This window comes from Dermacentor andersoni, chromosome 3, assembly GCF_023375885.2.
Source record: "Dermacentor andersoni chromosome 3, qqDerAnde1_hic_scaffold, whole genome shotgun sequence".
Lineage (NCBI taxonomy): Eukaryota > Metazoa > Arthropoda > Arachnida > Ixodida > Ixodidae > Dermacentor > Dermacentor andersoni.
This window is the reverse complement of record NC_092816.1, coordinates 135,146,101-135,159,202: the sequence shown is the minus strand read 5'-3', so window position 1 is coordinate 135,159,202 and position 13,102 is coordinate 135,146,101. Positions and strand designations below refer to the sequence as shown.

Below are 13,102 nucleotides of genomic sequence, written 5' to 3'. Positions count from 1 at the left end.
GCTTAGAGATTTACCTAGTTTCGGTATTAGTATAAGTTGTGAGGTTTTCCATTATTCTGGGACTTCGCCTGAGATCCATGCTTCATGGGTGAAGTCTGTCAGCGATTCAATTGACGGCTCATTGAGCTTGCTAAAGGATCCGTTTTTACTCCATGAGGACCGGGGACTGACTTTCGGTTTAGCTCACTTAACACCCTCCGGATTTCGTATGTGGTGAAGGGTTGGTCGAGTTCACGTTGAGCGACTCGCCTGCATTCTGGTGGAAGTGATTGGTCCTGCTCATTTCTAACTGGTAGGTATTTGTCAATTGGTTGCTTGGTAACTTTGCTATGGGCTGATCCTTAAGGGCTATGTGGATAGCTCGAGCGAGCATGTGTCTCTAGTTGCCTTTAGTACCTTCTTCATCCAGCAGATACTTGATCAGTTTCCACGCCTTGCCGTTCTTTATTTGCCCATCGATTGCCTCAAAGCACTCATCCCACTGTTGCTGGCAGAGGGTGTTACAGTGTTGTTCGATTTGTTTGTTAAGTTCTGCGATTCTTTTTCTACGCCTACGATTTATCCTTTGGGCCCATCGCCTTCGGATTATGGCTTTCTTGACTTCTATTAAGTGGGCAAGTTTCGAGTTCATTGCCTTCACGTTAGTGTCTGTAACAATTCTTTTGGACGCTGTTTTGATGTCCCTGCTGATGCCCTCACACCAATCTCTGAGATGGAGTTTGGTGGTTTCTTTTGCGGTTTGGGCTCTTAACTTACGCAAAAGGTCCCAATCTACGACCTCGAGTTTCCGAGTTCGGCCTTTGTTCACTTCCAGTTTGAGTTCTATTACGTAATGATCACTGCCAAAATTCATGTTTTTGTGTTAGTCCATGAATCAGGCTGTTTGTTCTTAATGAACGTAAGGTGAGGTGTTGTGTCTCTGCACACAGAATTGCCAAACCTTGTAGGATGAGTCTTATCCGTGATTAAGACCAGGTCCAGCTCATCCGCGTCTTTCCACAGATTTCTGCCCTTGACATTCGTCAAAACGTAGTGCAATAGCTCGTGGGCTGCAGTGAAGTCTCTAATACAATCAGAGGTCTAGTTCCAGCTAGATTAGTAGGGTTTTCGAATATTCTCTTGAAGCGTTGTTTCTGGTGTATTGAATTGCTGTAGATGTTGAGTACGAATAACCTACTGTTCCTTTGATTTTTGTGTGAAGTTGGTACTACAACCTCAATCATGAGGTACCCTAGGTTTTTGTCCATGATGCCTAAGTCATGTGGGATGTGTGTAAGCTGCTTATTTACAAGCACCTATAGTCCCCTACCGTACGTTTGACACTCTATGGCCCCGTATCCTGTGAGTGTGACATATCCATATCCTATCATAAGAAGCCAACAAACACTGACACCAAGGACAACATAGCGGAAATTACTTGTGCTTAATAAATGAAAATGCGAAGGTTGTCGGTTCGGTCCACACCTGCAGCAAGTTGTTTTTTCATCCACTTTCATTTCTATTAGATTATTGCTCCCTTATTTAATTTATTAAGCACAAGTAATTTACCCTATGTTGTCTTCGGTGTCAGTATTTGTTGGCTTCTTTGATATGACAAGAAAAATCGGGCCCCTCGGTTAACCCCTTTTCTTCTCGTTTATATCCATATCCTGTTTCTTGAAGTGCGATAATATCCGGTTGAGGCTAAAGTGACATAAGGTATTGCTGGATGATGGTACGTTTGTTATTGTACCCCCCACAATTCCTCTGCCACGTTCGAAATTTTCTATTAGTGCAAGCCATATTGGATATTCATGTCCCCCACCTTGGGAGTTAGTGTAGCTCTGAGAAATGACAACCCGCATTGTTCTATAGCGCCCATTGACATAGTCATCAATTCCAGGGTTTTCATTCTTTCGCCGAAAGCCTTCAGCCCTTCCTTAGGGTCATTCAGTGCCGTCTGTATTTGGCCTACATTCATTGTCAACAGTGAGGCACTGTCCATAAGCATCTGCATGTTGTCATTGAAAGACGCCAGCGCTTGTTTGACTTCCTCCATCTGTGTTTCAGTGTTTTTGAGCTCACTTTCAAGAGCCCTATGCTTGGCTGACATGGGTCTCTCACCAACAGGCACGGGGACTGGGGCTTTGCGTGCATTAGAGCTATATTTGTTTTCTGCTTGTTTAGCCTCGCTTAAAAGTTTCATTATTGCCATTATCTCTCTAATCATGTTCTGATTCATTACCTTTAGTTCTGCATTTTCTTTCTTAATCTTTCTGTTTCACGATAGCTATTTTGCTCTGGGGCTGGGTCACAAAGCATGGTTCTTACCGGATCGGTACGTGCGCCGTCGGCCCAGACAAGTTTTGTTTTACTGGTGTCCCGGTCAGGCGGCATCTTGTTCACTATGGCCGGTCCCTTGACTTTGTCGGGCCACGTGGAACCGTTGTTTGCTTCCCCGTGTTTGGATACAGCTTGCTGGCTCCGATCTCTTGATAAGGATCGCGCCCTGGATTGGGATCTGGATCTGGGTCGGGATCTGGACACGCTTCTTCCCCTGGAGCGTGAGCGACTGAGGAACCTGCACCTGCTGTGTGACCCAGGTCTTGGCTACGGGTCATTATTGTCCTTGTAGACGTTGGTTGCTATTGCCCTTTCGTTTCTCCGTTTTCTGACCACGTATGGAGTTGTAAAGCGTTGCTTACACATTTTGACTGCCGCTGGATGTGGGCCACCACACAGTTCATACCTGGGTTGGCACTTATGTTCGTCAGTGGGATTCACTGCACCACAGCCTCGGCATAATCTCTCTTGTGGTGACGGGCACGCGTCGGCTCTGTGACCGAGTAGACCACAAGCATAGCAAACGTCTGTTTGTTTCTTGTATAGTGAGTACCTTACAAGGACCGGGCTGTATTTGACGAAATTCGGAACCTTGTGCCCATCAAAGGCGATGATCACTGTACCGGTATTATTGATGCGTTTAACGGCGAGAGCCAAAGGGTTTCTTGAATTCATTATGTTCTTATGACCTTATTCTCAGATATTTCACAGCATTCTCTCGTTCCAGTGTACTCATCACAATTATGTTTTGGTTGACGTTCGGGCATATGATGTCTGATGCAATGTGGTCCAAGCTCAGACATGCTGATTAAACGATGGTTTTACCATCTTGGTGTAGTCAATCTTGCTAATATTGAGTCCGCTCCTTTTCACATCTCCTTTTCCTACCATACCACTAAGACCCCTCCGTTGGAAACTCCATCTAGCAGACTGGCCTCTCTTTACTGAAAAGGCCACTCTGGGTAACATAACAGAAGGGTTAACCACAGACGAAATGAACGACAAGATTACCGCCTGCATACTCGCTGTAGCAGAACAGACAATCCCACAGTCCTCTGGCTTCTTAAGAAAAAAACCTGAAACCCTGGTGGTCGAAGGAATGTACACAAACAAAAAAAACAACAAAACAAAGCGTGCGGTATCTTTCGGCGATACCCAACACAAGAAAATCTACTCTCTTTCAAAAAATCTAAAGCGAAAGCCAGGTACACACGCAAACAAGCCAAAAGACAATCATGGAAAAATTATGTCTCGTCTATAAATAGCTCAATAACATCCAAACGAATGTGGGATCAGGTTCGTAAGTTTAGAGGCGACTACGCTTCTTACACTATCCCCATACTGTCACCTCCAGGCGCGCAAACAAATACAGAAGAACAAGCAGACATATTAGGGCAACGTTTCCATGATATATCAAGCGCAGAGAACTACTCTGCTGCATTTCTAAAATATAAGCAATTAGCAGAAAAACTAAAGGTTCCAACTAAGGAAATTCAGAAAGACGGTATAATGCCGCTTTAACACTTCCATAAATCAACAGATAACTTACTACTGGAAATAAAGAACAGCATCCGATCCGGACAGAGTACATTACGCAATACTAGCTCACCTATCCCCTACAGAAGTTGAGACCTTGCTTCATTTCTTCAACACAATCTGGGAAACGGGAAAAAAGCCCAAGGAATGGAAGAAAGCCATCATAATCCCTTTCTTGAAAGCTGGAAAACCTCCCACAACAGCAACCAGTTATAGACCCATAACACTCGCAAGTTGTCTTGCAAAGTCCTATGAAACTATCATCAACATAAGATTGACATACGTCCTTGAAACAGAGAACCTGCTAGGTAACCATTAGTCTGGGTACAAGAAAGGTTGCTCTACAACAGATCACCTAGTTAGTCTAGAACATGAGATACCTGCGGCCTTTCTGCACAAACATTATTGTCTCACTGTTTTCTTTGATTTTGAAAAGGCATACGACACAACATTGCATAAATGCATAAATGTCTAGCCGATTTCATGTCCGACCGAACATTCCCAGTGGGTTTAGGGACGGTGCTGTCCCGCGTATTTATTCAGGAAAACGGTGTGCCTCAGGGATGCGTATTAAGCACAACATAATTTATGGTGAAAATGAACTCGGTCAATAATGTAATTCCATCCTCTGTGCTGCATTCATTTTAGGTGGATGATCTACAAATTGCGTGTCGTGCATCGAACATGGCAACCTGCGAACGGCAAATTCAACTTACGTTAAACAAACTCACGCAGTGGGAGCTGAAAAGTGTTTTCACTTTTCAACTGAAAAAGCTATTAGTGTTGTCTTTTCACAAAAAAGAGCCCTACAACCAGATCCCATGCTTGAGCTACAAAAGGCACACTACCGGTAAAACAAGAATACAAGTTTCTGGATGTTCTGTTTGATAAAAAGTTAAACTTCTTGACACACATAAATAGCCTTAAAATGAAAGCGAACAATGCACTTAACATCCTCAAAGTCCTGTTATTGAGGACATGGATCTCACACTCGTCAACGATCCAAGGAATAGCACGAGGCTCGGCACAAGTGTTCAAAGAGACACGAGCCCCGACATAACCCTCACCAGAAGTATCCCCCAAGCTTGCTGGACTAATCTGGAGGAGTACCTAGGCAGCGACCACGCGCTGCTAGCCACCACTCTCCATGGGCTCGAATACAAAGCCAGGATCGGCACTGCTCGCCTCACGGATTGGACCAAGCTGCGGGAGATAAGAGAAAAGCTGCGAACGAACAGAGCCAACAGCTTCCGTCAATAAAGGACTGGATCACTCAGCTTCACCAGGATGTGAAGGCGCACACCAAAATGCTTGAAACATCCACCACCACTCCGAGCATCGACGCTCGCTTGCTCCACATGTGGGAAGCTCGGCGTAGCCTTCTGAAGCGTTGGAAAAGGCAAAGATTAAATCGCAAGCTCAAGAGGCGAATAGCACTACTCACACAAGAGGCTGCGGAATACGCTACCACGCTATGCCGAGAGAATTGCCTATCTCTCCACGACAGCTTGAGAGGAAGAGTGAGTACTTGCAAGACGTGGAAGGAATTGAGATATTTAATCAACCCGACCAGCCGCAAAACGGTATCCCACCAGAATATGGCCCGAGTAATTCACCAATTTCCTGGAAACGCGGCGGACCTCCTTTTGACTCTCAAAGCCCAGTACTTGCCCACACAGCCATTGGAGCCTCTGCCACCCTACACCGGCACCCCTAACGAGCTCCTAGATGAGGACATTCATCTACATGAAGTAACAGCGGCGATAATGGGCTTGAGACGCCACACAGCTCCGGGAATGGACCAAATTACCAATAAGGCACTTGTAAATCTTGACAGCCCCTCGCTACTAGAGCTTACCGCTTATTTTAACGAAGTATGGAGGAAAGGAAACCTTCCCGAGGACCGGAAAATAGCCGAGGTTCGTCTGATACCGAAGCCAGGCAAGCCACCAGCCATTCAGAACCTACGACCGATCTCCCTCACTTCGTGTGTAGGAAAGCTCCTCGAGCACATCGTTCTCAACCGGCTACAACCATTCCTGGAGGACTCGGGGAAACTTCCAACAATGATGATAGGATTCTGTCCACACCTCTCAACTCAAGACATCCTACTTCAGCCGAAAGAGGAGGTGATTGTACCAGCGACACGCAACTCCCCCACGGCTATCCTCGCCTTAGATCCTAAAGGGGCGTTCGATAACGTCAAGCATACAGCAATCTTACAGAGGCTAAAGGCGCTGGAGTGTGGGGCCAGGACGTACTCCTATATCAGAGATTTCCTCTCAGATAGAAAAGCCATCCTAAAGGTCGGGGACAAAGCCACAAACCCCTTCTTACTGGACGGGCGCGGCACACCACAGGGCGCAGTGTTATCCCCTCTCCTTTTCAATATCGCCCTAATAGGCCTACCGCCGCTCCTCGATAACATCCCAGGGATCCGGCATGGCCTATATGCCGACGACATTAGCATCTGGTCCTCCACAGGGTCCATTGGGGAAATGGAGAACCGCTTGCAGGAAGCTGCAGACGTGGTGAGCGACTATGCTAAGTCATGCGGGCTCTGCTGCGCCCCCCAAAAGTCGGAGCTACTCCTGGTCTCACCGCGAAAGAAGCACACATCCGACTCACCCACTATCAACATACAACTGGTGAGACACACCATCGTTCGGTCTCAAAGCGTAATGATATTGGGAATGGTTTGCCAGTCGGATCGCATTAATACAATAATTATTCAAAAGCTTAAGAATACAACAGCCCAAGTTACGCACATGATCCGGCGAAAACGACGAAGACAAGAGGCATGGGGGAGGCGGACACGCTTAGGCTGGTCCAAGCCTTCGTCGTGTCTCGAATAACTTACGCTATTCCATACGCACTACTCAACGCGACGGAACTCAAGAAAATCAACACAATGATCAGAAAGGCATATAAGCAGGCGATGGGCCTGCCAATCAGTACGTCCACAGAACGCCTACTATGACTAGTTGTGCACAACACGGCCGAGGAGCTGATCGAGGCACATTTATCCAGTCAGCGAACAAGGCTGGTGGCTACGGAAGCAGGGAGGTTCATTCTCTTACGCCTGGGGCTCTCTGCCCCTCTGAGCCATCCGCCGCCTCAGACTATGAACTTACCCCATGCCACCCGGAGCAACATCACCGTACATCCTCTACCTCGCAATATGAACCCAGTGCACCACGCAGAGCAAAGGGAGGCCCGCGACCTGGCCATACACAAGCGATACGGGACTTTACCCTCTACAGCCTGCACGGACGCGGCTTCTTACTACAGACGCGCAAGCCACAACAGCCACCATAGTCGCCAACAAAGAACATCGGAGCAGCATTTCGCTCACACGAAACAATCCCCTCCAAGCCGACAAAGCGGCCATAGCCCTCGCGCTCACCCAAACAGAGGTTGAAGTCATAGTGACCGACTCCCAACAGGCGCGCCGCAACTTTGCTAGCGGGAGAATTCATACCACTACGCTCCGGATCATCAATCAAAAGCCGCCAACGAAATCAGTCATGAGGATCTGGGCGCCAGCTCATCAAGGCATTCCTGGCAACGAGGTCACCAATCACCTGGCTCGAGATCTGACCCACCGAGCCGACGCCGAGGAATCTGAACCCGAGTGCATGCACCCTCTAGTCTCGTACCAAGACATCACACAACACTAAAAGCTAACCCGCAGAACAAATGCACCCCCACACATGTCACTACCTAGCGAGCAGGAGCAATTCCTCCGAGATCTACAGGTTAATACATTCCCCCACCCAACCAGAATTCACCTCATGGATGGATGGATGGATGGATGGATGGATGGATGGATGGATGGATGGATGGATGGATGGAGTAACTTTATTGAAAGGTCCTGCGAGCTACGGGGCGCAAGGTCCCATAGAGCGGGCTACTCCCACGTTGGGACCGGGAGTTGTAACTCCCTGGACGCATCGTTGGCTCGCTGGACAGCCCAGAGCTGCTCCGCCAGGTCCGTGCTGCTTAATGCGTCTTGTAGCCTGGCGGAGTCTTGATCCTTGTTTGCGTGGGTCCGACCACACGGCCAGAGCAAGTGATGTGCGTCTAGTGTGCTGTGGCAATTTTTGCAATATGATGTTTTGTACAGGTCAGGCATGTAGTGATGTAGTCTGTTCTGCGTGGGGTACGTGTTTGTTTGAAGCATTCTGAACGTCAGGGCTTGAGGCCTGGTGAGCTTATGGTGAGGTGTGCTGAATATTCTGCGGTCTAGATAAAAGTGCTTTATGATCTCGCTATATGTGGAGGGAGGGTCCCGATTCTCGCTGGGATGGTCACGACCAGAATAGGTGGCGTCGCGGAGGGTTAGGTCTCGCGCGCTCCTGTGAGCCATCTCATTAAGATTGCGAGGGGCGTCCTCGATCTCTCCGAGGTGTGCCGGGAACCAGCAGATGGTGTGATGCTGCAGCTGTGCGGGTCTATTGATTATTTGTAGTGCTTGGCTTGCAACTGCTCCTTTCTGAAAGGCTTTGACGGCCGAGCGTGAATCGCTGTAGAAGTGGGTGGTGGTCGGGTCTGTGAGCGCGAGTACGATGGCAACCTGTTCTGCTATCTCGGACTTGTGGGTCTTGACTGTGAGAGTGTTTCTGACTTGACCCTGCTTATTGATCGTGGTGGCAACGAAGGCCTTCCTGGTCGGGTACTGTGCCGCGTCAACGAAACAGGCTAGGATCTTCTTATCACGTATTTCGAGCAGGATGAACGATCCGCGTGCCAGCCTTCTGGGTTGATGGTGCGCGGGGTTCATGTTCCGCGGCAGTGGACGAACCGTGTAGGAGTTGCGTGTGTCCGTCGGAACGCTTTGATATAGATTCTCGATTACTGTGGTGTCATGACCTAGTTTGGCTAGGATTTCTCTACCCGGTTTGGTTCCAGAGAGTCTTGTCCATTGAGCCCGTTCTTGAGCTTCGGCTATTTCTTCTAGTGTGTTGTGTACCCCCAGTTGCAGCAGGAGCTCTGTCTCGGCATTCTTGCGGATTCCCAGCGCTAGTTTGACTAGCTTCCTCAGTAGAACATTGAGTTTGTCATTTTCCGCGACTTCCATCTGTGCATGGCCGCCTCGTAGGTGAAGTGGCATAGCGCAAAGGCGTGTGTTAGCTTGAGGAGATTTTCTTCCTTAAGGACGTGTTGTCTATTGGCTACGCGTCGTACGAGATTCAAGGCATTATTCCTCATGGACCCCACACAATTCTCTCCGCAATGCCGCTTCTACGCTGAGCCCGGGTCTCTCAGGCACATAGGAGGGGGTTGCAGAGCGGCACCATTAAATCATCCGAACCCTTACCCCACTAACTAGCTTTGGGAGACAGCCTTGGCCAGTTCCGACGTCGAAGATCAGCAACGGCTGATTGCGTGGGCCCAGGACGCGGCCCGAGCTCAAGGCATTCTGGAATGAGGACGCCTCTCCAAAGCTGCATTCACCCAATAAAAATGTTTATTCTTTCTCTCTCTCTCCCGGGAGGCTGGGGCTCTGACCGTAAATGCCTGCTACGCATTCACCGCAATTTGGTACGTAGCATATTAGACTACAGTAGCATTATATATGGCTCAGCCAGAATATCTTACGTCCGACCACATGACCAGTTCATAACCTTGGACTACGACTGGCAAGTGGTGTTTTCAGAACATTGCCTGTCCAGAGCTCATATGTTGACTGTAATGAACCTCCTTTACAGCAGCGCAGAGCACTAATAACTTTTTCTTATGTACTCAGAATTCAGTCCTCACCACAACACATATGTTTCAACATTGTCACACAGTTCAACTCACGCTTACACTATACAAACAAACCAAACATGATTAAGGCGCTTGTCCTGCTTGTCCGCTTGTCCTGCTTCAGCCGCTTGTTCATTATGACATTCCTCGCGAAGTCCTCCAGGTTGCGAGAAAGCCACAGCGCTTGGCCCCATGGTGCGGTTTTGAACCGTTATGTTTCTGGACATTGACACATTTAAAGAAGAAAGACATCCCACACGAACACATTATACAAGAATTCCGCGCTCTTCAGGACAAATACCAACATTACATTGAATTTTACACCGATGAAACTAAAACAAAAAAAAAATACCATGGGTGTGGGGGCCGTAACGGAACATTGGGAAATAAGTATTCGATTACCACAACATGTCTACACAGCCGAATTCTACGCAATATGGACTGTAATTAAAAAGAGAATCGCTGACAAACACGAAAACAAAGTAATATACCCTGATTCATGAAGCGCACTAAAGGCTCTACACGCGAAATCCGGATGTGAACCCCTGATAGGGGATATCTTAAACATGGTAACATTAATCAAATACGGCCGGTCAATTAGGTTTTGCTGGGTACCAAGCCATGTTGGTATACCGCGTAGTGAAGCAGCGGATAGGTGTGCTTCAATGGCAGCGCGCAAATACATAACAAACACGGCGCTTCCATATCGGAATAGTATCACGGTGATTAGGAAGCCCTCACTCACCAGCAACGGTTCTATGAGGTGATCCTGTGTCGACTTCGGATTGGACACACACATTTAACACACAACTTTCTCCTCCGGAAAGAAAACCCGCCGACTTGCAAAAAACGCAATCAACCTCTTACAGTAATACATATCCTTATAACATGTCCACAGTTTGAAACACAGCGACGGAAGCTTTTACACAACCTATATAATTAACATATACCTTTACACCCTGCCCTATTACTCGCAGACGACCCGCTAGTGCCATTTACTAACCTGTTCCACTCTTTAGAGACAACAGGTTATTTACACGAACTATATTGCAATGCAGGTTTGCCTGCTCTAACCTTGCGTTTCCTTTTATCTTGTGACTGGCGCAGCATGGCCTTAGTTTCCTTTGTGCCATTAAACCCCAACTAACCAATCAACCATCGTCTCCTCCTCTTTCACTTAAGGCCTTCTTTGTTGCCATTACAATATGTTCGAATAACTATTACTGCTAAGAAATTCCTAATTCCTGAACCTAATTATTGATAAACAAGTTAAAATTATTTCGCTGATTTATGTGTAATTTCACCAGATCAACGCTCACTTTATAGAACAAGCACAGAACAAGCGCAGTTTATAGATACAGCCGCCTGTTACACGGAATGATGTATTCAAGTGTAGCTTTTTTCCGAGGGCAATCGCCCCAAAAAATGAAATGAATTACCCAATCCAGTTGTCATGTGTTCCTGTGTCAGTGCTTTTACTGCAGGTTTGGAGAATCTTATCTTCCCAGATATGAGTGCGTCATAGCAGCCGTTTCTGTTTCTGATGCGCATACTGCGAGAGCGTTTTCTCTTTGATCACCACACGTCACATTTTACAGATGCTGCTATTGTATTGTTTCTTTTTCGTTCTATATGTAGCAATATTTTCTATCTTATCTTTTTTGTATTTCTGTCCACTCCTGCAATGGTCCTTTCTTTCCTTTCTTGGATTGGTAGTGTAAATAAACAAACAAACAAATAAGTACAATCCTACTAACCTGGGTCCTTCAAATTGTAGTTGATATAGCGGTTTATGTCGGGATCTTGGACGTCTGGGCACCACATCACGAGGCACTCCTTCCTGCACTCTGAAAATATGAACCTCAATTTAGGTTATCAATATCCTAAATAAGTGTCACGCAAGAGAAAAATGCGTGCACATGTGCTACATCAAATTTACGTTTTCATTGCACACTTTTGCACAGAGTGCTGCGCGCTACTGAAGGTCGCACAAATTTGTGCAGGTTAACCAACACGGCACAGCCCGGGTTAGCCTCCTGGCCTTTCATTTATCCTCAATTCACTATGAAAGATAACAGATCATATGCTTTATGCCATATGCCATTCCATATGAGACGGGCTTTGCCTTCTATTGTGAAAAAATAAACTTGGAGGACGCATCAGGTTCGCCTTTAGGAGGGGAACGCGATATCATACAAACATTCTTCACTTTTTGTCACACTTTCCGGCAGCTGCAGCTTATGTAAAAGTAATGTTTTCCTGGAAACACTAGCGGCAACGCTGTGGACGAAGGCGAGCTTTCTCGTTCTTTCTTTTTCTCCCCCCCTCCCCTCCACAGTGGGCGCCACCACTGACGCGGATGAGCGGAGGCTAGCGGCATCTGCATGATGTTGCAAGGAACTCAGGGAGGCGCGCCACTACTATTAAGATAGACTTCAAAGGGGAACCGGAATAAATGTTTGGGTTTGAGATTCCGCGTAACAGAATTGTGTTTTCTCAGTAATTGAAATTACAATCCAACACTATTTTGTATGTAGGTTGTGTGCTACTCGTACTTTACGAATTTTCCTGACGTATTTCACTTTGAGAAATGGACAATTTGTTAAATAAAAATGAACTCCCCCTGCCGTAAGCCTGAGGAAGCGTCCGGGGCGAGGGGCGCGAGAGTACTTGTGTGGGGAAAAACATTTCCTGTCATCGCCTCGTTGCTACCTCCGCCATCAACTTTGATGACCTGAAATTCAACCTGCGTTGTTTGTTTAGTCATCTTACGTAGTGTCAAAATATTGGAGGAAAGCTGAATTCTGGTTTCTTTTTTGGAAGCGGGATGCATTTGTGACTTTTGGCGAAGCTGGATCGCCAGCGACCAGGTGTAGAGCTATCTGCATTCAACAACCGCGACCGTGCATCAGGCTCATTGTCGTTGGGCATTTGAAGGAGATGGTTATGTGAGAAACGCTATGTTCAATCTGAGCGCCAGTGTTCGGGCAGCTGGCAGGAGTGTGGCAGCTCGCAGCAGCCCCATTGTATTTGACGTCTGTAGATTCGTTCTTGCTTATCTCTTCATGCAGTGTTGTAGAAGCTTAACCACCTGCATTACAATGCGCATTTAGGGCTGCGCAAACTGTTACGTGTACGCATAAAAACAAAGCTAAAATGAAGCCCAGCGATGAACTGGAGTGACTTGGATAGACGCTAACACATCCAACCTGCCGCACCGCCAGCTGTCGAAGCAGGCTGCATTTCTTCGGCCAGCCTTTGCTTCATTCGCTCACTTAATTCGCATTACGAGTGGTCGCATAGAATGATCGCGGACTTTGTATGATATTTTTCAACGGACTGCATTTATGTCATATAACTCGTGGCATCAAGGAGCCCCTCTATGTGCTATCGGTGTGTATCAACGCGCGATGGGGTATGACATGATTTTAAAGGTAATCGTTAGTAAATACAGCCCTTGATTTCTATTTCATTTCCCAATAAAGAGGCGTGT

General features: G+C 47.1%; 1 protein-coding gene across 1 annotated transcript in view; it reads right to left on the bottom strand.

The window, feature by feature from the left end:
• LOC126525197 (uncharacterized) overlaps positions 1-13,102 on the bottom strand; it is a 41,916-nt gene that overhangs the window by 17,065 nt on the left and 11,749 nt on the right. The window contains exon 2 of the mRNA XM_055067576.2: positions 11,367-11,456. Within this exon, the coding sequence (XP_054923551.2) occupies positions 11,367-11,433 (67 nt within the window). The 5' untranslated portion in view covers positions 11,434-11,456. The remainder of the gene's footprint in view (positions 1-11,366; positions 11,457-13,102) is intronic.